This window comes from Caenorhabditis elegans, chromosome IV (genome assembly GCF_000002985.6).
Source record: "Caenorhabditis elegans chromosome IV".
Classification (NCBI taxonomy): Eukaryota; Metazoa; Nematoda; class Chromadorea; order Rhabditida; family Rhabditidae; genus Caenorhabditis; species Caenorhabditis elegans.
In genome coordinates this window covers 15,582,523-15,604,428 of record NC_003282.8, presented here as the reverse complement: position 1 = coordinate 15,604,428, position 21,906 = coordinate 15,582,523, and the positions used below count along the sequence as shown (strand labels likewise).

Here is a 21,906-nt window from a genome sequence, read left to right as displayed (position 1 = left end):
TAATCCTGATGCTCGAGACAGCTCCGCAAACCAATTTTAACGTCCGGGGGTATAGCTCAGGGGTAGAGCGCTCGCTTTGCATGCGAGAAGTCTGGGGTTCGATTCCCCATACCTCCAGGAATTTTTTGAATTTGAAAAATTTTATTTTCATTATTTCGAACTTTTTATTTTTTATTATTATTTTTTATTTTAATAATTTTCCTGTAAAATATCATCACTTTTATTTAAAATAACATTTTTTAAATAATCAGTTTGCTAAAAAATTTATGTAAGGCTGAAATTTATACGTAATAGCTATGATCCAGAATGTTATCTTTCTCAAATGGCGTTTTTTAAAGTAAATATTATTGGGATTTATAGTACTTACAATATTGGATTTAAAAAGAATTAAAGGATTTAAAAAAGAGAAGAATTAGTTTTGGGCGAATGCTAAGCGATAATGAAGAGTTGGTGAAACAGTTGATTTTTAAGAAATTGACATTGACAATTTCTGACTCATGAAATGAAAAATGGGAATTTGAGAGAAATTTAATCATGTTGAATTCAGAAATTTCAAGTAATTGAGACGAGAAAATTACTTTGTTATTTTTTTTCAAACTATATCAACTTGTTGAAAGAGTTGTCAGAAAAATGTTTTTAAATTTCAAAAAAATTGAATATTGAATCAAAATATTTTTATATTGCGATCAGCTAGAGAGCATTTAACAACACACAGTTTTCAATTTTTTTTTGTTCAAAAAGTATGTGAATATTTTTCTAATGATTTGATGAGAATTTCTAAAAAAGAAAGCAAACAGCCTTTAAAAAAAAAGTTTACTCCAATATGAAACCTAAGTGAAACATTGTCTGAAATTCCAAAGAAAAATTGTCGAAGAGAGCGAATTTTGAAACTAATTGTATTTAAAATCGTTATTTTTCTAGTTAATTGGAAGTTTTTTGATGAAACTAGTCAGATAAATGCAGAAAAAGTTGTGAATTTTCAAATTCATTTTTCTGTTTTTGAATTGATTCAGTATTTTGGAGCTATGATCAGCTGTGATGAAAGTGAATCTTTTTGAAAATAAAACTAACACACTGTGTAGCCTGTCCTCTTTTACTGCTAATGTATAATAATTTCATCATCATTTTTTTTAAGTTGAACAAGATGATAATTCCAAATCAGAAGCATGTGTGAATATAAAAACTAATTGAAACATTTAGTGAAAGTTAAATTTTTTGAAGTGTGTTGTGAAATCACATTAACATGCATTTTTGCACTTTTTGTTTTGATTTAAAAAACGTTCACAATTTAAAAAAAAAAACGTCCTTAACCAGAATTATTTTGGGATTTCATTGGCCTTTTTCACCTGAAAAATAAAACTTTTTTAACTTCATTACCCAATAGCTCAACTGAAATATTCCCAAATTTGTCAGTTCTGTGAAACATGAGATGAAATTCATGATAGAACTTGAGTGATATTACGTTTATTTCTTTTCCTACACGCAAGTTTTTTTACAGGATAAAACAGATATTATTTTTATCAAATGTTAAACGATTATGAGCAGTTGGTGAAACAGTTAACTTTTTTTTTTGAAATTTTTTCTTTGCAAATTTTCAACTCATTTCAGAATAAAGTAATGTTAGAAATAAATAAATATTTTTATTACATTTATTTAAAATTGCAGTTATATCCTATCATTCACACAAATTTTTTCTGAAAAATATTTTTATTTTTGGAAAAATCAATTTTGGTAATAATTGTTCTTTAAAACTAGCAATTAGTTAGTTTCAAAACATCTTTCAGCTGCGAGTGAATATTGCATTTTGTCGCTCAATTAAATCAACTTAATGAAACAGTTACAGAAATTTAAAGTTATATCTACATTTTTGAAAAATCCACCAATTTTATATTTCCTTACAAGTAAAATTAATAAATTCAGAAAAAATGTAATTTGAAAAGGTAACAGCGGCAGACGTTTTGTGGGTTCCGCAGGCCAATAGTCAAGCTGTTAGGATTTGGAACCAGGTCACTATGCAACCTTATTTCAAACTTGAATTACACCCTGTATAGAATAATTAACAATTTTCCTGAAACTTGGTGTGCTCCTAAAAATTCTCTCGAAAAAAAACATGTTTCATGATGTTCATATAAATCCTGCCATATTTGAATCAAACATTCAATGATCAAAGCTTGCAACGTTAATTTTTTCATTAATTTGCTTAAAATATCCAGTAGAAAAACAATTCAATTTGTTAATTGTGAAGTATCAAAACAATATTATTGTTGGAAGAATACTCAATCAAAAAAATTAAACACTTTACAAAAATTATGAACAAAAATTATGAATTTAAAAATTTCTAATGTTTCAGCTTGCCCATAAATATGTGATAGTAATGTAATATTATTACTTTGGCAAACCTAATACATTCTACGAAATTTTCAAGAGATCGTCATAATCTTATGAGTATCATCTTTAGTAATTGAAGAAAACCCTGTTAAAAACTTTATTCTATAAATCTCCATGACACGTTGAAAAAATAATCTTCTTTAGTTTTTGGAAAAATATTTATTTTTAAGAATAATTCACATAAATTATTTTTGCTAAAAATCAATATAGTTCTTGTTTCAAATTAGTTTCAAATTAGTTGAATATATTTTAAATTTGATGGAATCAATATGATGAGATCATATCAATGTAGAGATCTCTATAGAGAGTTTCCAGATTGGTTTATAATAGTCGTGCAATTTAAGGACTTTTTTGCACATAATTTTGAATGTTCATGTAGTTTAATTTTAGTTAGGTCAGTTTCACATTGAAAATACATTTAAAAAAATACAAAAAAAAACATTAGAAAATTTCAAAATTTTTCCTGTTTCTTATAGTGTTTAATAATAAACACAAAACCGGTTGCTTGATGCCGTCAATATTGCCAATCTTTACTTAAATGTCTCTCAGTGATCGTGAATGAGTATGTTGCTTCGAAATATTTAAAATAGTCTGAAATTGAAAAAAAAAAGAATTGATGTTCCAGTTTGAATTCCTTCAAAAATAAGAAGTCGCGCTCCTTTTGGAAACCTTGCAAAAAAAAACTACATATAGGATGTACTTTTTACTGGTAAAAATGATAAACGCGGGAATTTATTAAGAAACCATGAGATCATGAGAATGCCTACCGTTTTGGCGCGGTAATATCTCGTAGCGAAAATACCTAAATCTCTTTTTGCCGCACGCTCTCTCTCTGCTGCTCGTTTCGCGCCAGAAAGTAGGCATTCTCAAGAACTGATGGTCCCTTAATACCCCTTTAAAATTTTTTTTGGAAATTTTGAATTTTCAGATTTTTGTTATTTTTTCTACTTTAATATTTAAAATTAAAAAAAACTTTTTTTTGGGTTTTATTAATAATGACTCAAATGGAACATGAAAATAATTCTCTCCAAAAATAAACTACAAAAATTACAAAGATTTCGTTTCATTTTAATTTATAGCAAAACGTTAATTTTTGTCAGTTTTTACTATTTCAAGTAATTGATTTATTTTAGGAAAATTAAAAAAATAGTGGTCTGTTGATTTATGTTATTGATTTTTTTTTGATTGATTGATTTAGTGAATAGTGATTTATGAAAACATGAATCTGCCGCTCACAGAATTAGAAAACTCAAAAATTGCACTCCTATTAGTCAAGTTTGTTCGGTTTTGTCTTTTGAAAAATTTAAATTATTCTGCAAATAAATACGGTTTCAACCAGGACTAAAAATTAGACATAGAAAAAAAATGTATTTTACGTGCCCGTTGTCTTCACTCGAATGTATGCTAAAATATTGTGTATGATTTCCAACTTACTTACTTAGTTACTTAGACGATCCGTTCTTCAGGAATTCGTGGTATTCCTGCGGATCACAGCAAGCCATTCTTTTCGGTCCTTGGCTATAGTGGACCAGGGGGTGATGACTTCTCCGTCTGCGTCACGAGTGGTGATCTCCTTTCACAGCGAATCAGTCCATCGCATCGGCGGCCTTCCAACAGGCCTTTTCCATCCATATGGGCGCCATTCTGTCATCAACGTGGTCCATCTTCCGTCTTTCCTTCTCGCAACGTGTCCAGCCCATCCTAGCTTCCTTTTTTCACGAAATTGAGCGGATCCCTGACTAGAGACATCGTACGAATGTCTTCTCGATGGAGATCTCGCTCTCGTTGTTGGGTGAGTGTTATTCCAACAAGCCGTCTTTCTAGGGAGGCATGTGTGATTCGTACTCGTTCGGATAGAGCTTTGGTGAATGTCCAGGCTTCTGAACCGTAGGTGAGCGCTGGAAGGACAATTGAGTTAAACAGATTCGCACGAATCTTCTTGTCGGTGATGGAGTCGGTGGTGTTCTTGATTCCATTGAATGCAGCCCAGGCTGCTCGACGTCTTCGGTGGATTTCCGGCATCAAGTTGTTTTGGGCGTTGATTTGACGACCGAGGTAGATGTACTCGTCGACGTCGTCGAGCTGGGTGGTGGGGGAAGGGCTACCGAAGTAGACTTTACTGGGGTCAGCGAATCGGTTTCGCAAGATTTTCGTCTTCCCAGTATTGATCTCGAGACCTACTTCAGAGCATTTTTGTACGAGTTCTTGGAGCATTATGCTGGCAGTATTCGGATGATTGGCGATGAGCACAATATCGTCAGCAAATCTAAGGTTCGTTAGATTTCTGCCATTCACTCTCATTCCAGGGATCGTATCGTAATCCTCAGCTTCTCCTTTCAATTCAATCCAGGAAAGCTTTCGGAAAACGTGTTCGAGGCAAGCGGAGAAGAGATTCGGAAAGATGGGGTCTCCTTGTCGAACTCCTTTGGTCACTGGTACTGTGACTGGCCTGTGGAATGGGGTAAAGTTTGTGGTACAATTTTTATAACACTCTTTCAGTAGATCAATATAGGCTCCATCTGCACCTTGCTCGTCGAGACTTTTCCAGATTGCCTGGTGTTCAACACTGTCAAATGCCTTCTTGAAATCTATGAAGACAAGTGTCAGTGGGATCTGGTATTCCCTGCCGACTTCAAGAAGTCTTTGGAGCGAGTGGATGTGATCGATCGCAGAGAAAGATCGTCGGAATCCGGCCTGCTCGACAGGTTGAGCCTCATCAAGGGATCTTCGCATTCTATTAAGCAGACACTTAGTGAATACTTTTTAGAGTACGGGTAGTAGGCAGATGGGCCTATAGTTTTCCAAATTCTCACGGTCACCTTTCTTGAAGATGAGAGTGGTTTTGGAGGTTTTCCAGGGTTTCGGTACATTTCTGCTGTGGAGGTACCTGTTGAATCGATCCGTTATCAGGTCAATGACGTTATCGTGGCAAGATTTCAAGAAATCTGCAGTGATTTTGTCTTGGCCTGCAGCTTTACCATTCGGGAAGGAACGGAGAACATGACGAATTTCTTCCGGGAGAAACGGCGGTGGAGTTGCCGTGGCGGGTATTGAAGATGTTTGAGAGTTGCTCACAGCGCTTTTGAAGAGCTCCGTGTAGAACTTCTCAATCTCCTGCTCCATTTTCACCCTGGAAGTGATTCTTTCACCAGTAGAGGTTGATTTGAGGCATGGGATAACTGACTTATAATCGTTGATGTCCCTAGCAACTCTTTTCAAACGCTTTTCCTGGTTCGCAGCAGATAGAAGGCGAGTACTGGCAAAAGCTTCATGGTCTTTCTGGACTGCTTCACGACATTTGTCTGAAATATTTGAATTTGAATTGAGGATCATTTCTATCCATAAAACGTCTTTTGTTCAGCAGTTTTCGGGTTTCCTCCGAAAGTCTGTTGGATGAGTGGTTGGCCGGTCGAACGATAGCTTGGTCTTGGAGTTCTTTTAGTGACTGAATCAGATTATCATAGTCGATATCTAAATCAGGATCACTCTGAACCGTGACTGTCGCTGAGATTGCATAAGCAATCGCCGGGTCCAACACTCTTTTCGGAGGTTTTCTCCGTCTGACCTGCTCCAACTTTGCTAGGCAATTGTTGAAGTGGAGGTTACAGCGGAGTAACCTATGGTCGCTACCATTTGTGAAAGAGGGGAGTACGGTGGTATCTGTGGCAAACTTTCCATTGGCCAGAATGTGGTCAATTTCGTGTCTGTGATTCCCGTCGGACTGACGAAAGTGCACCGTTTGTGCATAGGCTTTTTGAACATAGAGTTCGTGTGCCACAGACGGTTGGTTTCACAAAATGTTGCGAGAAGCTCTCCAGTATCATTTCTTGGTTCCATGGCATGGGGGCCAATGTACCTTTCGTTGTTTTGTCTGCATCCCATTCGAGCGTTGAAGTCGCCGATAACAAGTTTATACTTGCTTCGGCACTCTCTGAAGACGTCTTCGACACTGTCGTAGAAGTCGCAGATTTCCTCAAGGTCTGAGTCCGCAGTTGGAGCATAGACTTGAATCACCGTGCAGTTGAATTTTCGGCTCACTTTGAAGGTGAGTAAGCCGATGCGGTGACTGAGAAATCGTACTTCTACGATTTTGGGAAGGAGGGTGCTTCGAACTATGAAGCCGACCCCTCCGGATACAGAACTTTCATTCCGTTTGCCTAAGAAGACACCGGTACCGTCCTGATGTATCAAGTGTGCTTCGGCTGCTCGCTTGGTTTCACACAATCCTATGACGTCGAATTGGATTCGCCTCGTCTCTTCTAGCAGCTCAGCAAGTCGATCATCCGAAGACAAGGACCTGCAGTTGAAGGTGCACACGCGATAGTCAGTTCTTCTTGTTTTGTCCCGCGGCTTCTTAATTTCCAAGTCCGATTGACAGATGGTTTGGACTCCGAGATTAGATCGCCTCTTCCGACGTGCTCCAGGAACTGTCTTTCCCTTTGCAGAGGCCGGATGCGGAGGACTGAGGCAGGATGGGTTGCTGTTTAGAGCAAAAGTTGTGTCTCTAGATACTCTATAATGACCTGCTAAGCCAATCTAGAGCCGCCCGGACAGAGAGTATTCGACACTACCTCTGGCCTGCGTGAGACGGTGTACTTCTTGGCCAGATAATTTGCACTTGGTTCCAAACCAAGCCACTCTCGATGTGACGAAATCATCGAGTTTGTTGAAGTGGTTATCTGTTGATCCCTTTCGCCACGAAGAGGCTAAGTACAGAAAGAGAGGAAAAAATTATATCACATACCTACTGTAAAGCTTGTGATTATTTCTGCAGGTAGACTAGAACCAAGAACCAATTGGTATGTTTATTAAAAAAGTGACATTTTGTTTTCACTGTTTTACATTAGAGTTTTAAAATTACAAGGCAAACACTATTGTCTTAGCTTGTTTTCTTACTTTAATTTTTAGTTGAAAGAGTAGCAGAGCAGGTTTTGAATACAATTTACGGGACACAAATTTTTTTGCTGAAAGTTTTTTGTAGGTTTCTCTTTGTTCACGTACATTTTATAATTGGAAAATATGAGTCAGTATCCAATTTTCAGAAATGATCAACAAAAAATGTTTCAGTGAGTTCTTTTTAGTTCAGAAATTTATGCTAACTCAATATTTGAATCAATTTAATTTTTCTCAAAGTAATGAAAATGTGTTCACTTTCCGCTTTTTTTAGAAACACCTGAAAATGCATTACGTCGACTTATGTTACCAGAAAATTTTCAATCTCAAAAATCTCACTGTTTCATTATTTGTATAATATCAGAATTTTGAAAAAAGATCTAATAATTGCTTCTAATGGTTTTCTATTAAAACTAGCGGAATTAATATTTATTGCAAAAAAAATGAAGAAATGTTGTCTCAAATATACAGATAATTGATGTCACAATTATACACTGGATGCTTATTTTCTCATGCAACATTGTCCATTTCCACATGGAGAATAGTTTTGCTGGCAAGAGCAGGAGTTGACTGATTGAGTGAGGCATGGCATCTGGACTGGTTGAGCAGTAGAGCAGGATTGATAGCATGATTGGGTGCATGCTGGAGCACATTGCTGCATTGGTTGTTGTTGTTGAATGCATTGTTGTTGGCATGATTGTTGGCATTGTGGAACACATTGAGCAGATTGAGACACTGAAGGTTCTAGGATGACAGTCACAATTTGTGGAGCAACAACTGGAGATTGGCATGCTGATTGGCATTGCTGACATTGTGGAGCAGCTGGTTGCTGACATTGTGGAATACATTGTTGTTGGCACTGTTGAGTCTGTTGGCACGAAGTTTGACATTGTTGGCAAGCTGGTGCAGATGGAAGTGTGCATTGTGGAGTACACTGTTGCTGGCAAACTGGAGCATACTGCTGGCAAGTATTCTGGCACTGCTGGCACTGTGGAGCTGATGGCTGTTGGCATTGAGGAGCACACTGTTGTTGACACTGTGGAACTACCTCCAAGTTAAGACTGATGACTTGTGGAGCTGGAGCAACACAGGATTGTTCACAGGCTGGCATGCATGATGGTTGACATTGAACTGGAGCTGGAGCAACTGGAGTATAACAGGAAGAAGTCTGACAAGTTTGTTGGCATGAAGATTGACAATTACTGACAGATGGAGCTGATTGACATTGACGCTGGCATGACTGCTGACAAGCTGGAGCACATTGGGTGGCTTGCACTTGGTAAGTTAGTTGCTGAACTGGTTGGGCACATGAGCAGGATGTCTGGACTGGAGCAGTGTTCTGACAGGAACAACTGTACTGTTGTGGTTGAGTGTAAGTGGTTCGTTGACATGAACAACTTGGTTGAATTTTTGGAGCACAGCCACAGGATTGACGTTTATCACGAATTGAAGTTCCCTGGAAATAATATTATAAGACGTGTAATTAATTAGTTAATACATATACTAATGATTTACAAATCGTACCTCCACAAGAAGAAGGCTAGAAGCAAGAAGAGCTGCAATTGCGATAAAGCGCATTGTTGAAATGTTTGAAGAGTTGCTAAGAGACAACTGATGTCCTTTTCACGATATTTCGAACTTTTATACCCAACTCTTTTTTTTTCTTTTCCTTAATCATGGAACACATACCAGAGAGTTCCTTCCCAATTATCAAACTCCATCCATTCAACCGGCTTCCTGATCAGTGCAAACATAAGTATGGCATAGCTAATAAACCGAAGAACACGTATATTGTCTCATGGTCTTACACACTATCTCTTCGGAACACAGATAGTTGCAACAGTGTATAATATTAATACTCCAAATTTTGGTTTCTTGGACTATTTCTTCCTCATCCACTTTTTTATTGTGATAGTTGTGATATACAAGCATTCTCATGTTTGCACTGATCAGGAAGCCGGTTAAATGAATGGAGTTTGATAAGTGGGAAGGAATTCTCTGGTATGTGTTACATGATTAATGAAATGCGGTATGAGGAAGTCCATATAAAAGGCTGGAATATTGAGAAAAGGACATCAGTTGTCTCTTAGCGGCTCTTCAAACATTTCAACAATGCGCTTTATCGCAATTGCAGCTATTCTTGCTTCTAGCCTTCTTCTTGTGGAGGTACGATTTCTAAATCATTAGTAAATGTATTAACTAATTAATTACACGTCTTATAATATTATTTCCAGGGAACTTCAATTCGTGATAAACGTCAATCCTGTGGCTGTGCTCCAAAAGTTCAACCAAGTTGTTCATGTCAACGAACCACTTACACTCAACCACAACAGTACAGTTGTTCCTGTCAGAACACTGCTCCAGTCCAGACATCCTGCTCATGTGCCCAACCAGTTCAGCAACTAACTTACCAAGTGCAAGCCACCCAATGTGCTCCAGCTTGTCAGCAGTCATGCCAGCGTCAATGTCAATCAGCTCCATCTGTCAGTAATTGTCAATCTTCATGCCAACAAACTTGTCAGACTTCTTCCTGTTATACTCCAGTTGCTCCAGCTCCAGTTCAATGTCAACCATCATGCATGCCAGTCTGTGAACAATCCTGTGTTGCTCCAGCTCCACAAGTCATCAGTCTTAACTTGGAAGTAGTTCCACAGTGTCAACAACAGTGTGCTCCTCAATGCCAACAGCCATCAGCTCCACAGTGCCAGCAGTGCCAGAATACTTGCCAGCAGTATGCTCCAGTTTGCCAGCAACAGTGTGCTCCACAATGCACACTTCCATCTGCACCAGCTTGCCAACAATGTCAAACTTCGTGCCAACAGACTCAACAGTGCCAACAACAATGTATTCCACAATGTCAGCAACCAGCTGCTCCACAATGTCAGCAATGCCAATCAGCATGCCAATCTCCAGTTGTTGCTCCACAAATTGTGACTGTCATCCTAGAACCTTCAGTGTCTCAATCTGCTCAATGTGTTCCACAATGCCAACAATCATGCCAACAACAATGCATTCAACAACAACAACCAATGCAGCAATGTGCTCCAGCATGCACCCAATCATGCTATCAATCGTGCTCTACTGCTCAACCAGTCCAGATGCCATGCCTCACTCAATCAGTCAACTCCTGCTCTTGCCAGCAAAACTATTCTCCATGTGGAAATGGACAATGTTGCATGAGAAAATAAACATCCAATTTATAATTGTGACATCAATTATTTGTATATTTGAGACATAATTTTTGTGCTTTTTTTAAAATAAATAATAGTAATAATAATATTTATTTGTTTAACATAGGGCTGTTATGAGAGAAGTCTCATTTTTTGAAGACGTCTCATTTCTTGAAATGAGACGATTCACGTCTCTTAAAATTGTGAAATAAGTCTATTTTTGTCTTTTTTTTTTGAAAGACGAATATTATCTCTTTTTTCACGGGATGAAAAAATTAAATAAATACAATAAAATAAGTAGTTTTTCAACAGTCATTAGCTATTTCCGTGAACTTTTGTGGCTAGATTTTCTGTGCTTTTATATTTTTTGTGAGACAAATATTGTCTCTTCTTATTTTTATGAGACAAAGTCGTATCGTGTCTCATTTACGTGAGACACGAGACGACTTTGTCTCATAAAAATGAGAAAAGAGTTGAGTTTTCTTGTCTTTTTAACAGCTCTAGTTTAACACAATTAGAATAGTAAATCAAATTATATTTCTGAACACTAAACCAGCTTCCTGATCAGTGCAAACATAGAAAGGATGGCATAGCTAATAAACCAAAGAACACATATATTGTCTCATGGTCTTTTACACTATCTCTTCGGAACACAGATAGTTGCAAAGGTGTATATTTGATTTTACAAGGGCATTTGACAGTGTTTATTTACTTTCCATGCCACTCGCTACGCAACTGATAACACACATTTTTTCCTGTTCTAACACAATTTGCTCATGTTAGTACATAAAAACTTAGTTTCTTGGACTATTTCTTCCTCGTCCTTTTTTACATTAAGACAATCTCAATAATTTTCACGAGAACATGTGTTCTGAAGATAAAGTGGATCAGACTATAAATAAGTTTATGGTAATTCCGGAAATTCAGGAAAATATATTGTTTCAAAATACTGTTATCTTTGCAAAATTGTTTACCCATCTTGTCTTAGCATTATTAGCTTCTACAAAATCAAATCGAATAATGAGAATCAGAAACAGTGAGATTAGAATATTAAATTTCCAGAATCCAAGCGCCGTCTCGAAAAAAGTTTTGACCCAGCAAAAAATTATGTTTCTGTTTCAGTCATTTTTTAAAACTTTTTCGACGGGTAATTTTTCATTGTCTCTGTCTTATTCCTAAATAGCGAGTTGATCAACCATAGGATGCGTTTTGGAATAATGAATATGTTCACTTATAGTTTAGAACTGCAGCTAACAAAATATGTTTTTTTCAGTGTAACACTTCTGGAAGTCTGAAAATTTTGCTTCTGAAAACCAATTTGTTGCAAGTTTTTTTACAATATTTTTTTTAGATTCCATTTGTTTATTTTGATAGAAATTAGTATATAACATGTTTTGAAATTTTTAAAAATTTGTCTATTTCAGTTCGTTTTCATATGCGAAGTCGAAATTTCAATTTCAGTTAAGTCTTTCCAATCTCTGATTCTGACTACAAATTATCTACATTTCAAGTGTTAATATTTTTTGGCGATTTTTTATAAAAGTTCTTTCATTTTTCGACCACGTGTTAAAAACCAGCATTTTGTCCTTTTTCAGAATCTCAAAGCAAAACTGGCTCGAAATGGAGCCTGTTTCACAAAATGATGTCAATGGTTAAAATCAGCAATCGGCTGAAAATTCAATCTCAGAAGGAGATTCACCGGCAATCAAGTAAAAACGTTTCTCTCAAATATTCTCAAACTTTTCCGTTTCAGATGGACAACTGCATGTCTCAACACAACTTGTCCCACTTCTCAAGAAGTCCTTAATAAAGTAATTTCATTTGATTTTTAGATACATATGTGTATTCCCGCCATACTTTTAGATCTACATTCTGGCGCCATTTTTGATGATGTGGTTGTGACACTTGCATCCAAACACGAAATGACAAAGACATTACAGAGACTTTTTGAATTGACTGGTAAGTATATGGAAGGTATTTTCAGAAGGCAACTTCAAATGCTGGTTTATAACTCATTCAAAAGTTACGTGTTTAATTAATCAGATCATTACTTTTATCGGATTTTTCCAATATCTGTTAAAGATCTAATAATGTGTAAGCTTACTTTGATTTTAAATTTAACGAAATTAATATTTATTGCAAAAAAATGAAGAAATGTTGTCTCAAATATACAAATAATTGATGTCACAATTATACACTGGATGCTTATTTTCTCATGCAACATTGTCCATTTCCACATGGAGAATAGTTTTGCTGGCAAGAGCAGGAGTTGACTGATTGAGTGAGGCATGGCATCTGGACTGGTTGAGCAGTAGAGCACGATTGATAGCATGATTGGGTGCATGCTGGAGCACATTGCTGCATTGGTTGTTGTTGTTGAATGCATTGTTGTTGGCATGATTGTTGGCATTGTGGAACACATTGAGCAGATTGAGACACTGAAGGTTCTAGGATGACAGTCACAATTTGTGGAGCAACAACTGGAGATTGGCATGCTGATTGGCATTGCTGGCATTGTGGAGCAGCTGGTTGCTGGCATTGTGGAATACATTGTTGTTGGCACTGTTGAGTCTGTTGGCACGAAGTTTGACATTGTTGGCAAGCTGGTGCAGATGGAAATGTGCATTGTGGAGCACACTGTTGCTGGCAAACTGGAGCATACTGCTGGCAAGTATTCTGGCACTGCTGGCACTGTGGAGCTGATGGCTGTTGGCATTGAGGAGCACACTGTTGTTGACACTGTGGAACTACTTCCAAGTTAAGACTGATGACTTGTGGAGCTGGAGCAACACAGGATTGTTCACAGACTGGCATGCATGATGGTTGACATTGAACTGGAGCTGGAGCAACTGGAGTATAACAGGAAGAAGTCTGACAAGTTTGTTGGCATGAAGATTGACAATTACTGACAGATGGAGCTGATTGACATTGACGCTGGCATGACTGCTGACAAGCTGGAGCACATTGGGTGGCTTGCACTTGGTAAGTTAGTTGCTGAACTGGTTGGGCACATGAGCAGGATGTCTGGACTGGAGCAGTGTTCTGACAGGAACAACTGTACTGTTGTGGTTGAGTGTAAGTGGTTCGTTGACATGAACAACTTGGTTGAACTTTTGGAGCACAGCCACAGGATTGACGTTTATCACGAATTGAAGTTCCCTGGAAATAATATTATAAGACGTGTAATTAATTAGTTAATACATATACTAATGATTTAGAAATCGTACCTCCACAAGAAGAAGGCTAGAAGCAAGAAGAGCTGCAATTGCGATAAAGCGCATTGTTGAAATGTTTGAAGAGCTGCTAAGAGACAACTGATGTCCTTTTCTCAATATTTCGAACTTTTATACCCAACTCTTTTTTTTTCTTTTTCCTTAATCATGGAACACATACCAGAGAGTTCCTTCCCAATTATCAAACTCCATCCATTCAACCGGCTTCCTAATCAGAGCAAACAGTGCCAGATGGCATAGCTAATAAACCAAAGAACACGGTCTTTTACACTATCTCTTCGGAACACAGATAGTTGCAAAGGTGTACATTTGATTTTACATGAACATTTGACAGTGTTTATTTACTTTCCATGCCACTCGTTACGCGACTGATAAAACAACTTTTTCTTTCTGTTCTAACACAATTTGCTCTTGTTAGTATAAAAAATTGGTTTCTTGGACTATTTCTTCCGCATCCTTTTTTTACATTGCAATAATCTGGATAATTTGAATTTAAAAAAATAAAATCTATTTCTAGTCAATTTTTCTAGTTTGTTCTTTATAGCAAAGTAGCAAAGACTGAAACATGCGAAAATTTGAATAATTAAACTTTTTAATGAAAATTGAGTATAAAAGGTATAAAAGCAATGTGATTCAACTTTTTCAATAAAAACTGAAAGTTTTAGCTGTTTCAATAAATTTGAAAAACCTCCAAGAAAAAAAGCAATGCTGATGATGCTAATGACAAATATCCTTATTAAGAAACTGTGAAAAGTTAACCATGTCGCCCAAAAAATTATTTTGTAGTTATGCTACTTTTTCAGATTTGTTTTTTTTTTAATTCTTAGAATCAATTCATAAATTTCAGAAATTTTGGCTGACTTCTGTTGTCGAAAAATTAAACAAGTTTGGATTTAGTTAATTATTTGATTGATCTGTTTCAAATAGTTTTTTTAATTACCGCAATTTTCCCTTTTGTTAATTCTGTCGCGCTTTTGACTTTTGCATTACGTTTGTACATACTTTTAACACTACAAATGACAAAACGTTTTTTTTTAAATAAAGTTGTTATATAAACGTGCTCAAAAGCTTCACAGAAGTTTTTTCAGTGCGTCAAAATGTTTTTTGTATTCACCGAAACGTAAAACTTTGAATATAAACAAATTTATTCTTTAAAAATTCGACTTTACCGCATGTTCATTCTTTTTAACATATAACATCAGTAGATCATAAATATTTTCGTGAAATCACACGATTTTGGGAACGATTTGAACCAAACAATTGACTTGAAAATTCTATAAAACAATTTATGTAATCAGTCTAATAGCAATGTGGTTCAACTTTCTTACTTTTTTCAGATTTGTTTTTTTTATTATTTAGAATCAATTCATAAATTTCAGACTGCAGCAAAAAATTTAAATAAGAATTCGCACTTTAACGAGGTTTAGAAATATGTAAGGACATTTGTTTCGATTAATTTTATGATTTCTGTTGTCGAAAAATTAAAAGTTTGGATTTAGTTAATTATTTGATTGATCCGTTTCAAATAGTTTTTATGACCGCAATTTTCCCTTTTGTTAATTCTATCGCGGTTATACTATTTCCTTTAAGAAATTAATATTTAATATACAACCTTATCCTAGTCTATTTCTAAGAGTTTTAAAATGTAAGGGATGTAAGGAACGTCTTCACATAGAAAAAGAAGAAACTGATATATTTTGCAAAAAAAAACCTGCTCAAATTCGACAGAATATAGACGAATAAAAGAAATCAAAGAAATATTGTTCCAATCTTAAATAATGACGGCAGAATTCCTTTATATACATTGTAATTTTCTGAAATAACAAGAAATTTTAGAACATGTGGAACATGATTTTGTAAATCAAAAAGGAAGCGATGAGTTAAAAGCAAAAATTTGTTATCTCAAATGTTCAACTGCGATCTTAGTAATCAAATTTCCAAATAGTTGTATTTAAAAACTTACTGCAACATGCGAAAATTTGTTAAATTAATGAAAATTGAGTATTTTTATCAATGAAGCAAAGATATTATACTTTGTTGAAGGGGAAACCAATGATAGTCTTATTTTACAAAAATTTCCTGTTTCACCAACATTGTATAATTTTTCATGTTTTGACTTATTAATGCGATATTTTTGCGTTTTTTTTAAAGTTTGCAGATATGCTATAAAAAAACTGTAAAAGCTATGGAAAAACTGTTCTTTCAAAGTTATAAAACTTTATAATTTTTGTAATTAAACAGTTACAACCTGGTTTCTAGTGTTCATGAACTAAACAGAGATTGATCTGTCAAAGAGTTATGAAAAGCATCGAATAAGCTCGACTAAAAATATTATTATCAAAAATTACCAGTCTCACAGTTTTTCTGTACTACTTCAGCATTTCAGAAACATTTTTATTAAGTAAAAAAAATTACAGTTTCAAAAAAGTTCTGTAAACGTTCAATTTTTAACTTTTTTATTGCGTAATCTCTACAGCAATTTCTACTGTTCAACTTCATTTAATTGTTAAAATCTTCGATTTACTTAATAAACTTACTATTAGAAAAAGAAGGAACTTTCTGTCACGTGAAGACCATGTTGAGTTGCTGATTAAAAAAATCGCTAAAGCAGTTTCAGTTTTATTAAAGCCTAATTTTGATATTTTAAAATCAAATTTGAGAAAATTTATTAAATTTAATCTTGGTAACAACGCCGTCCTACTCTGCAATACTTTTTTAATGGGATTGAAAGCTTCGTATAAAAGTTTCAAACCATACGATTCTTAACTTTTTCAGTATACTTAATTCTGCAAAACTATGATGCAACTTCAATTCACAAACAAAAAGCGTAAATTAAAATGATACTTTAGAAGACAAAGCAACAGTAAAATAATTAGATGTAAAATCTAAAAACACTTGACTGAAACAGAAAATCAGTTTTAATGAGTTCCCAAATTTCAAAAAAATAACTTTTTAAATTCACTATTTTCTGTGATTGTATTGACGGATTAGAAAAAGTTTAGCCCAACAAAATTTTTCAAAGTGAAAAAAAACAGAGTATAACACGGACACACCAAACACCAAAGTTCATCACAAAATACAATGAATCGGTGGTAGGCAAGCATGTCCCTTGAAATAAAACCTGCCTACCATAACAATTTAGGGGAGAGGAACAAAAATTATTTTGGGACAAAATTCTAAATTTTAATTTTATAGTCCCACGAACATAAAAATGGTACTTAGTTTCGTTAATTATTTTAATAACTACGTGAAAGCGTTAAAAATTACTCGTAATTTTTTATGGAATTGTTCCAATTTGTTGTAGTGCAATCACAAAGTTCTAAAGAACCAATTAATCAAAATTACGATTATCACAAAAATTAAATTACGGTTACGTGATGGTTTCTAATACTTACTGATAAAGAGGAAAGCTACTAATTCGTCCTTCATGGCTGGAGTTTTTTTGGTTCCAAAATACTTTATTCTCACACAATTCAAAATGAACAGGCGGTAGGCAAGCGTGTACCCAGAAATAAGAACTGCCTACCATAACAGTTTATTGAAACCCGGCAGGCGTCGGCCGTTTGAATTTCAACTTTTTTTTGAGAGCACATCTCAATCATCGTTTTCCAATTTTCCTGTCCTGCGACTAGTTTAAAAATTTTTGAAAATTTTTGACTGTATCACTATGTTTTTTTTTTCAACCAGTGATAGTTGGGTTTGATGATTTTTCAGATCTAAATTGACAATTCTGCAAATAGGAGTGTTATTATATAGAGCACTTAAACAGAAAATTTGTTTTAAAAAGCCAACAAATTATTGAATTTTGTTCCAAATGGTGATTAGTTTTTTTGCAGCCCGTATTTAAGCTTTCTTTTGATTTTATCAAAAATTGTTGTTACTGGCAAAATATTATTAATCTGTTTCATTATACCGTTTTGGACAATAAAAAGGTGCAAGTTCAGACCAAATTTCAATCTGATAACATTTCCAGCTGATTCTTGATTTTTATTTATTCTTAGAAGGTCTGTAAACAAGCATGAAAAATTATTTTATAAATTCATATTATTTCATATTAATGACTTTTGATTTCCAAAACCTTATTTTTAAAAACTTATTGCGACACGCGAAAATTTAATTAAATTTTAATCTCAAAATTGAATCCTACAACGGAGGCGTTAAATCTACTTTTATCATGAGACCCCTATTGATGTTTCAAATAATTGCAATTTTTTCAAAAGAGAATAACGGCCATTTATTTTTTCCAATGATTTTCTGATGGCATTGAAACATTATTTTTTTCAGTTTGAAGAAATGCTTCATGATAGTTTCAGAAGCATTGATTGGATACTTTTCCAGTAAAAAGGTTGCATAAATTGCTTTATAAAAACTTTATTCTGCAGAATTACAATAAAATGAATCCAGAAAAATAGATCTAAAACAAAACAAAAATACAAAACACGGTAATCTTGGTAAAGTGCTGTACTTTTATCGTAGACTACGGAACTTTTTGTAATGATTTGATGACCATCAATATAGCCATTAATACATTAATATATCCTAATTAAAGATAAAGATATGGACAATGTGAAACCGAAAAAGAAAATTATTTAAAAAAAACTATAAAAAGTATTTTCTCTATTAGTATTGCACCATGTTGTTTAACTTGAACATTCAGAATGTCAGTTCACAAATTATTTGTTAGATATTTTTCCTATAAATATTTATGAGAATCTTTTTTAAAAACCGATGGACGTGGGCGCTTAGGAGTACTGTTAATGTCATTTGTAGAGGTAGTTGGAGTTGGAGAGCTGAAAGTGTCACACTTATGATAAATATAAGAAGTAATGAAAAAAGAATTGGCATTGACTATTTTATGGAATTAAAACAACAACAAGACACAGTAAAATTTTGTGGTTCATTTTTCAATATTTTTAGTTCAAATCGCCCTCCAGAATCAAGAAGTTTGTTTTAAAATTTAGTGCATCTGAATTACCCTTTCTTTTCATTTTTTTTAACTTTGAAATAATACAAATTTATAGTTACAAAATTATTGTACATCAGTGGACGAAATTTTACAAAATTGAAGGTTATAAAAAACTATGCTAATAAAAAAATAAAAAATAATGCTTGGTAAACAGGAAACAAGCTAAAGCTGGAAAGCTAAAAGAAAGTTTCAGATTTAAAAATTTACAGTTTCACAGATTTTTTATTGGTGTATGTGAATTTATAGAAATTGTTGTGTTTCTTGTAAAACAATCTTACATTTCCACCTCTGCATTCTCAAATTGATCAGTGAGCAGAGCTTGAAGTCGGAAGGAGCTTTCGCTGAAGTAGATCGCAGCAAGTTCGTTGCAATTTATACTTTCAATGTTCACTCTTACAGCCATTTCTTTGTGCATTTTGGCACTGTCAAGACATTTTCCGATGAAATTTGATGGCCTTGTGGGCGAGCTTGTGGTGGTTACTAACTGGTTTCCCGGAGTTTTCGGAGTTTTCTGGCTTGAAGAGGTTCCTGGGGGCTCGCAGTTGGAAGGAGAACTGCAAAATGTGAGTTTTCGTACAAAGATATTTTTCTATTTGCAGCGACCGACGTCTAACGGGTTTGACCAATTTGTTTGCCGTATTTAGCTTCAGTTGTTTTAATAGTCTGACTTTAAAAGGGTGCAAGTAAATTGTAAGTAATACAACATTTTGAAAAATTAACTGTTCAGTTAACCAATTAAATTGTAAAACTTAAAATTTAAAAACATAGCGAAACAGTTGATCACTGAAATTATTTTTTTAACTACGGCATCCGACATCTACCGGGTCTAAACGTCGATCTATGCAAAATGAACCCAGAATAGAGGAATTAAAAATTTTTAGTACTTCTTTTCGCAAACTGATTTAATGATTTTCAGCTTTTTTTGACTATTTGGTTTTCGTACATGGATTGATTTATGAATAAATTTTATAAAATGTTGAAATTTAAAAAACCACAGTGAAACAGTTAATAAAAACTTCAAATTTATAGTGTGTGACCGTGTATTTTTTATGCCATTTTTGTGTGTAACAAATAGAAATTAACAAAAAAACTGGTTTTTTATTTATCCCAAAAGTTTGTGATTTTATTAAACTCGAAACATTTGAAGCAAAAAACCTTGAACTTTTATTTTGCATTTTAGGCACTGGTGCCTGCCTACCTATCTACAATCTAGCCTAGTACATTCTAGGCAAGACTTTTCTTTTTCTGTCAGTTTTTTTAGCGTCCGACATCTGACTGGTTATCAGAACTGCTGCAAAACAAAGTTCTTCACTTTTTTCTACTAGGTTCATAAATTCGTAATTTTAGTATTTCTTAAAAATTTAGCTGTTTCGAAATTTATGTTTATACTAGCAAAATGTAATGCATGTGCCATTCTTTAATTTTATAGGCAAACTCGAAGATCCAACGTTTATGCCTAAGTAGAGTTTATAGGCGGTAGGCAGGCGTTGACGACAAATCTACCTACCAAGAAAACTTAAAAGAACCCCGTTGGTGTCTGCTGCTGGGAACCAAAAATAATCTTTTTTAAAAATTGTGTTTTAAAATTTCAATTAAAATATTTTTTCGTTTTTCACATTCTTTGTTTACAAAGTATTTCTTTTCAAAATTCATTTAGAAAATCCATAAACACATAAAAATGCTCATAAAATTTGTTTTGATTTTAAACTAAAAAAAAATAAAAATTAATTTAGAGCGCTTACGTACTTAATTAGTTTTGCAAGAAAAACTCACTTTTGGCTATGCTGGTTACCATTTTCTTTTATATCTTCCAAGTTAGTAACAATTTTCTGATTGCTGGACATATTTTTTTTCTGAAATAATCAAAGTTTAGTGGAAAGATTCCAGAGAAAAACGCATTGATTCATTACGAACATAATGATGATAAATGATAAATAAAACGAAAGAAACAGTAAATTTTTTTTTGAAATGCGTTTATAAATCCTAATGGAGCTATTCAAGTAATGTTGCAAAATGTATTTAAAAACATTTTTGACGTCACAACTGTATTAAAATACATGTTTTATGTATTTTAATACAGTTGTGACGTAATTTTTCTACACTTTCAAATTTTCCGACACTACTTGAATAACCCCATAAGGTTTTAAGTTGGGAATTTCAAAGAAAGCGTACCTGCACAAAAAAATTTACCAATCAGTTTTAATTTTCAAAAATTTGTAACAAGTGTTGCAAACCAACTGATTTTATTTTTAAAAAAGTATTTACAGAGAATGCATAAAACAGTGAATTTTTTTTTTTCAAAAATTGTTTCAAGAAATTAGTATAACGCGTTCACAGGAACACTCGGTTTTATTAGAATTGACAAGTTGGGATTAGAATGAAATTGGAATTTTTCAATAAATTCATTGGTTTTTTCCAAAACTTTCACAAAGGATCGAAACCCCAGTAAAAATTACATACAGAATTGTTTTTCTATTTCTTATTTGAAACGGAAATTATTTTGCTTTTTCACGGTTAGTGTTGAAAAATACGTTTATTTGTAATACTCGATCCTACCTTTTTTAACGGAAATGTTTTTCACTGTTTCACAGATTTTATTTCATTTGACATTGTTCATTCGTAATATTTGGAGAGTGGATCTAATTTTTAAAAAAAGTTATTCTAGTTTTAAAAAATTGAAATGGCTGATTATTCCACGCTCACTTTTCCGGAGTTTTTTTGTTTTTCGGCAAGTTTAACCTAAAAGGAAGCGCAACATAAACACCAAGAATGGTCAGCGAATTTTGTTGTGAAAACTCTAATGCAACTTGAAAACCTTAAGAAATTATAATGAAGATGCGAAACAGTAGAAGAAAAAAATTTAAAAAAGGAAAATCGAAATGTTGGGCCTGTTCACAGAAATCTTCCTGACGATTAAAACTACTATTAAATAAATAATTTACAAAAAAATTACAAATTTTCTGTTCAAAAATCAAAATTCAAAATTTATGCAAAAATTGGAGGACGTTTATATTTTTGTGTGAAAAATTCTGACCAATCAGCGTTTAACTCCGCTCATTTTGAAACCAATCAACGCTAATTGGTAAAAAAAAAGTAAGGATTTGTTGAGCTTATTTGCTAATTTTAAGCTTATTTGCCAAAGTATTTTTTTTTGTTCATGAGAAAAAATCGAAAATCTTAATCTGTTTTAAATAGCTTATTTCATAATAAATATTTTGGAGTATTTATTCACAATAAATTCACTGAGGGTTCAAAA

General features: G+C 34.0%; 4 protein-coding genes, 70 non-coding genes and 1 pseudogene across 75 annotated transcripts; 36 read left to right on the top strand and 39 right to left on the bottom strand.

The window, feature by feature from the left end:
- Positions 1–44: 44 nt before the first annotated feature.
- Positions 45–127, bottom strand: Y105C5A.1277. The gene has a single exon (NR_063492.1). It is a non-coding gene; the product is annotated as an Unclassified non-coding RNA Y105C5A.1277 (non-coding RNA).
- Positions 46–117, top strand: Y105C5A.t2. Its single transcript has one exon. It is a non-coding gene; the product is annotated as a tRNA-Ala (tRNA).
- Positions 128–391: 264 nt separating the features above from the next.
- On the bottom strand, positions 392–412 carry 21ur-6882. The gene has a single exon (NR_063491.1).
- Positions 413–553: 141 nt separating this feature from the next.
- Positions 554–574, bottom strand: 21ur-7174. The gene has a single exon (NR_063490.1).
- A 555-nt stretch (positions 575–1,129) lies between these two features.
- 21ur-1514 lies at positions 1,130–1,150 on the bottom strand. The gene has a single exon (NR_063489.1).
- Positions 1,131–1,151, bottom strand: 21ur-5265. The gene has a single exon (NR_063488.1).
- Positions 1,152–1,359: 208 nt separating this feature from the next.
- 21ur-3560 lies at positions 1,360–1,380 on the bottom strand. Its single transcript, NR_063487.1, has one exon.
- 21ur-10039 lies at positions 1,361–1,381 on the bottom strand. Its single transcript, NR_063486.1, has one exon.
- A 109-nt stretch (positions 1,382–1,490) lies between these two features.
- Positions 1,491–1,511, bottom strand: 21ur-1967. Its single transcript, NR_063485.1, has one exon.
- A 258-nt stretch (positions 1,512–1,769) lies between these two features.
- 21ur-2308 lies at positions 1,770–1,790 on the bottom strand. The gene has a single exon (NR_063484.1).
- Positions 1,774–1,794, bottom strand: 21ur-13419. The gene has a single exon (NR_063483.1).
- Positions 1,795–2,156: 362 nt separating this feature from the next.
- 21ur-13009 lies at positions 2,157–2,177 on the top strand. Its single transcript, NR_063482.1, has one exon.
- 21ur-2774 lies at positions 2,158–2,178 on the top strand. Its single transcript, NR_063481.1, has one exon.
- A 208-nt stretch (positions 2,179–2,386) lies between these two features.
- On the top strand, positions 2,387–2,407 carry 21ur-1924. The gene has a single exon (NR_063480.1).
- 21ur-13938 lies at positions 2,390–2,410 on the top strand. The gene has a single exon (NR_063479.1).
- Positions 2,411–2,461: 51 nt separating this feature from the next.
- 21ur-14280 lies at positions 2,462–2,482 on the top strand. Its single transcript, NR_063478.1, has one exon.
- Positions 2,483–2,647: 165 nt separating this feature from the next.
- 21ur-6222 lies at positions 2,648–2,668 on the top strand. Its single transcript, NR_063477.1, has one exon.
- A 229-nt stretch (positions 2,669–2,897) lies between these two features.
- 21ur-4205 lies at positions 2,898–2,918 on the top strand. The gene has a single exon (NR_063476.1).
- A 623-nt stretch (positions 2,919–3,541) lies between these two features.
- On the top strand, positions 3,542–3,562 carry 21ur-2370. The gene has a single exon (NR_063475.1).
- Positions 3,563–3,759: 197 nt separating this feature from the next.
- On the top strand, positions 3,760–3,780 carry 21ur-7626. The gene has a single exon (NR_063474.1).
- Positions 3,781–7,238: 3,458 nt separating this feature from the next.
- On the bottom strand, positions 7,239–7,259 carry 21ur-1721. Its single transcript, NR_063473.1, has one exon.
- Positions 7,260–7,465: 206 nt separating this feature from the next.
- 21ur-13547 lies at positions 7,466–7,486 on the bottom strand. Its single transcript, NR_063472.1, has one exon.
- A 179-nt stretch (positions 7,487–7,665) lies between these two features.
- Positions 7,666–7,686, top strand: 21ur-8594. The gene has a single exon (NR_063471.1).
- 21ur-11993 lies at positions 7,669–7,689 on the top strand. Its single transcript, NR_063470.1, has one exon.
- Positions 7,690–7,783: 94 nt separating this feature from the next.
- Positions 7,784–8,859, bottom strand: pqn-79 (Prion-like-(Q/N-rich)-domain-bearing protein; the record flags this gene model as incomplete). Its single annotated transcript, NM_070474.1, has 2 exons — positions 7,784–8,737; positions 8,806–8,859. The coding sequence occupies 2 exons, from the start codon at positions 8,857–8,859 to the stop codon at positions 7,784–7,786; spliced, it is 1,008 nt and encodes a 335-aa protein (NP_502875.1).
- Positions 8,860–9,393: 534 nt separating this feature from the next.
- Positions 9,394–10,469, top strand: pqn-78 (Prion-like-(Q/N-rich)-domain-bearing protein; the record flags this gene model as incomplete). The annotated part of the gene is made up of 2 exons (NM_070473.1): positions 9,394–9,447; positions 9,516–10,469. The coding sequence occupies 2 exons, from the start codon at positions 9,394–9,396 to the stop codon at positions 10,467–10,469; spliced, it is 1,008 nt and encodes a 335-aa protein (NP_502874.1).
- Positions 9,498–9,732, bottom strand: Y105C5A.1279. Its single transcript, NR_063469.1, has one exon. It is a non-coding gene; the product is annotated as an Unclassified non-coding RNA Y105C5A.1279 (non-coding RNA).
- On the bottom strand, positions 10,316–10,465 carry Y105C5A.1278. The gene has a single exon (NR_063468.1). It is a non-coding gene; the product is annotated as an Unclassified non-coding RNA Y105C5A.1278 (non-coding RNA).
- A 951-nt stretch (positions 10,470–11,420) lies between the features above and the next one.
- On the bottom strand, positions 11,421–11,441 carry 21ur-4222. Its single transcript, NR_063467.1, has one exon.
- Positions 11,424–11,444, bottom strand: 21ur-7610. The gene has a single exon (NR_063466.1).
- Positions 11,445–11,610: 166 nt separating this feature from the next.
- On the top strand, positions 11,611–11,631 carry 21ur-6866. Its single transcript, NR_063465.1, has one exon.
- A 281-nt stretch (positions 11,632–11,912) lies between these two features.
- 21ur-156 lies at positions 11,913–11,933 on the top strand. Its single transcript, NR_063464.1, has one exon.
- A 109-nt stretch (positions 11,934–12,042) lies between these two features.
- Positions 12,043–12,456, top strand: Y105C5A.30 (annotated as a pseudogene). Its single transcript has 3 exons — positions 12,043–12,160; positions 12,205–12,262; positions 12,284–12,456. Coding segments are annotated over exons 1-3 (349 nt in total).
- Positions 12,457–12,656: 200 nt separating this feature from the next.
- Positions 12,657–13,732, bottom strand: abu-5 (Activated in Blocked Unfolded protein response; the record flags this gene model as incomplete). The annotated part of the gene is made up of 2 exons (NM_070472.1): positions 12,657–13,610; positions 13,679–13,732. The coding sequence occupies 2 exons, from the start codon at positions 13,730–13,732 to the stop codon at positions 12,657–12,659; spliced, it is 1,008 nt and encodes a 335-aa protein (NP_502873.1).
- A 633-nt stretch (positions 13,733–14,365) lies between these two features.
- Positions 14,366–14,386, bottom strand: 21ur-10840. Its single transcript, NR_063463.1, has one exon.
- Positions 14,387–14,396: 10 nt separating this feature from the next.
- 21ur-1996 lies at positions 14,397–14,417 on the top strand. The gene has a single exon (NR_063462.1).
- A 225-nt stretch (positions 14,418–14,642) lies between these two features.
- On the top strand, positions 14,643–14,663 carry 21ur-11245. Its single transcript, NR_063461.1, has one exon.
- Positions 14,646–14,666, top strand: 21ur-5560. The gene has a single exon (NR_063460.1).
- A 382-nt stretch (positions 14,667–15,048) lies between these two features.
- 21ur-14831 lies at positions 15,049–15,069 on the bottom strand. The gene has a single exon (NR_063459.1).
- Positions 15,070–15,140: 71 nt separating this feature from the next.
- Positions 15,141–15,161, top strand: 21ur-11871. Its single transcript, NR_063458.1, has one exon.
- An 83-nt stretch (positions 15,162–15,244) lies between these two features.
- 21ur-10589 lies at positions 15,245–15,265 on the top strand. The gene has a single exon (NR_063457.1).
- On the top strand, positions 15,246–15,266 carry 21ur-4533. The gene has a single exon (NR_063456.1).
- A 201-nt stretch (positions 15,267–15,467) lies between these two features.
- 21ur-11076 lies at positions 15,468–15,488 on the bottom strand. The gene has a single exon (NR_063455.1).
- Positions 15,489–15,588: 100 nt separating this feature from the next.
- 21ur-3842 lies at positions 15,589–15,609 on the bottom strand. Its single transcript, NR_063454.1, has one exon.
- Positions 15,610–15,808: 199 nt separating this feature from the next.
- Positions 15,809–15,829, top strand: 21ur-10674. Its single transcript, NR_063453.1, has one exon.
- Positions 15,830–15,968: 139 nt separating this feature from the next.
- 21ur-8025 lies at positions 15,969–15,989 on the top strand. The gene has a single exon (NR_063452.1).
- Positions 15,990–16,144: 155 nt separating this feature from the next.
- On the top strand, positions 16,145–16,165 carry 21ur-7376. The gene has a single exon (NR_063451.1).
- Position 16,166: 1 nt separating this feature from the next.
- On the bottom strand, positions 16,167–16,187 carry 21ur-12142. Its single transcript, NR_063450.1, has one exon.
- Positions 16,188–16,481: 294 nt separating this feature from the next.
- Positions 16,482–16,502, bottom strand: 21ur-7213. The gene has a single exon (NR_063449.1).
- A 21-nt stretch (positions 16,503–16,523) lies between these two features.
- On the bottom strand, positions 16,524–16,544 carry 21ur-10669. Its single transcript, NR_063448.1, has one exon.
- On the bottom strand, positions 16,527–16,547 carry 21ur-10322. Its single transcript, NR_063447.1, has one exon.
- Positions 16,548–16,874: 327 nt separating this feature from the next.
- On the bottom strand, positions 16,875–16,895 carry 21ur-6487. The gene has a single exon (NR_063446.1).
- Positions 16,876–16,896, bottom strand: 21ur-7829. Its single transcript, NR_063445.1, has one exon.
- A 199-nt stretch (positions 16,897–17,095) lies between these two features.
- Positions 17,096–17,116, top strand: 21ur-15368. The gene has a single exon (NR_063444.1).
- Positions 17,099–17,119, top strand: 21ur-508. The gene has a single exon (NR_063443.1).
- 21ur-10969 lies at positions 17,102–17,122 on the top strand. Its single transcript, NR_063442.1, has one exon.
- A 265-nt stretch (positions 17,123–17,387) lies between these two features.
- 21ur-7699 lies at positions 17,388–17,408 on the top strand. The gene has a single exon (NR_063441.1).
- Positions 17,409–17,720: 312 nt separating this feature from the next.
- 21ur-15451 lies at positions 17,721–17,741 on the bottom strand. The gene has a single exon (NR_063440.1).
- A 148-nt stretch (positions 17,742–17,889) lies between these two features.
- 21ur-9491 lies at positions 17,890–17,910 on the bottom strand. Its single transcript, NR_063439.1, has one exon.
- A 129-nt stretch (positions 17,911–18,039) lies between these two features.
- On the bottom strand, positions 18,040–20,509 carry Y105C5A.508 (uncharacterized protein). The gene is made up of 3 exons (NM_001268943.4): positions 20,424–20,509; positions 18,929–19,204; positions 18,040–18,474 (listed from the first exon to the last, which is right to left on the bottom strand). Exons 1-3 carry the CDS (start codon positions 20,492–20,494, stop codon positions 18,378–18,380), a joined length of 444 nt encoding a protein of 147 aa, NP_001255872.2. The 5' UTR covers positions 20,495–20,509; the 3' UTR covers positions 18,040–18,377.
- On the bottom strand, positions 18,193–18,213 carry 21ur-1549. The gene has a single exon (NR_063438.1).
- On the bottom strand, positions 18,502–18,522 carry 21ur-9790. Its single transcript, NR_063437.1, has one exon.
- Positions 18,901–18,921, top strand: 21ur-10083. Its single transcript, NR_063436.1, has one exon.
- Positions 18,904–18,924, top strand: 21ur-2093. Its single transcript, NR_063435.1, has one exon.
- Positions 19,589–19,609, bottom strand: 21ur-2817. The gene has a single exon (NR_063434.1).
- Positions 19,590–19,610, bottom strand: 21ur-10984. The gene has a single exon (NR_063433.1).
- Positions 20,304–20,324, top strand: 21ur-13068. The gene has a single exon (NR_063432.1).
- A 26-nt stretch (positions 20,510–20,535) lies between the features above and the next one.
- Positions 20,536–20,556, bottom strand: 21ur-6850. Its single transcript, NR_063431.1, has one exon.
- Positions 20,557–20,866: 310 nt separating this feature from the next.
- 21ur-131 lies at positions 20,867–20,887 on the bottom strand. The gene has a single exon (NR_063430.1).
- Positions 20,888–21,003: 116 nt separating this feature from the next.
- On the top strand, positions 21,004–21,024 carry 21ur-2418. The gene has a single exon (NR_063429.1).
- A 50-nt stretch (positions 21,025–21,074) lies between these two features.
- On the bottom strand, positions 21,075–21,095 carry 21ur-127. Its single transcript, NR_063428.1, has one exon.
- A 180-nt stretch (positions 21,096–21,275) lies between these two features.
- Positions 21,276–21,296, top strand: 21ur-13940. The gene has a single exon (NR_063427.1).
- On the top strand, positions 21,277–21,297 carry 21ur-9254. Its single transcript, NR_063426.1, has one exon.
- A 132-nt stretch (positions 21,298–21,429) lies between these two features.
- On the bottom strand, positions 21,430–21,450 carry 21ur-3773. The gene has a single exon (NR_063425.1).
- Positions 21,451–21,878: 428 nt separating this feature from the next.
- 21ur-1535 lies at positions 21,879–21,899 on the top strand. Its single transcript, NR_063424.1, has one exon.
- Positions 21,900–21,906: the final 7 nt, after the last annotated feature.

Coding starts and splice junctions, on each gene's coding strand:
- Y105C5A.508 (NM_001268943.4), bottom strand. CDS start 20,494: ATGTCCAGCAATCAGAAAATTGTTACTAACTTGGAAGATATAAAAGAA. Junction 19,205..20,423: donor GGTAACCAGCATAGCCAAAA/GTGAGTTTTTCT, acceptor CACATTTTGCAG/TTCTCCTTCCAACTGCGAGC. Junction 18,475..18,928: donor GAGAATGCAGAGGTGGAAAT/GTAAGATTGTTT, acceptor TGACACTTTCAG/CTCTCCAACTCCAACTACCT.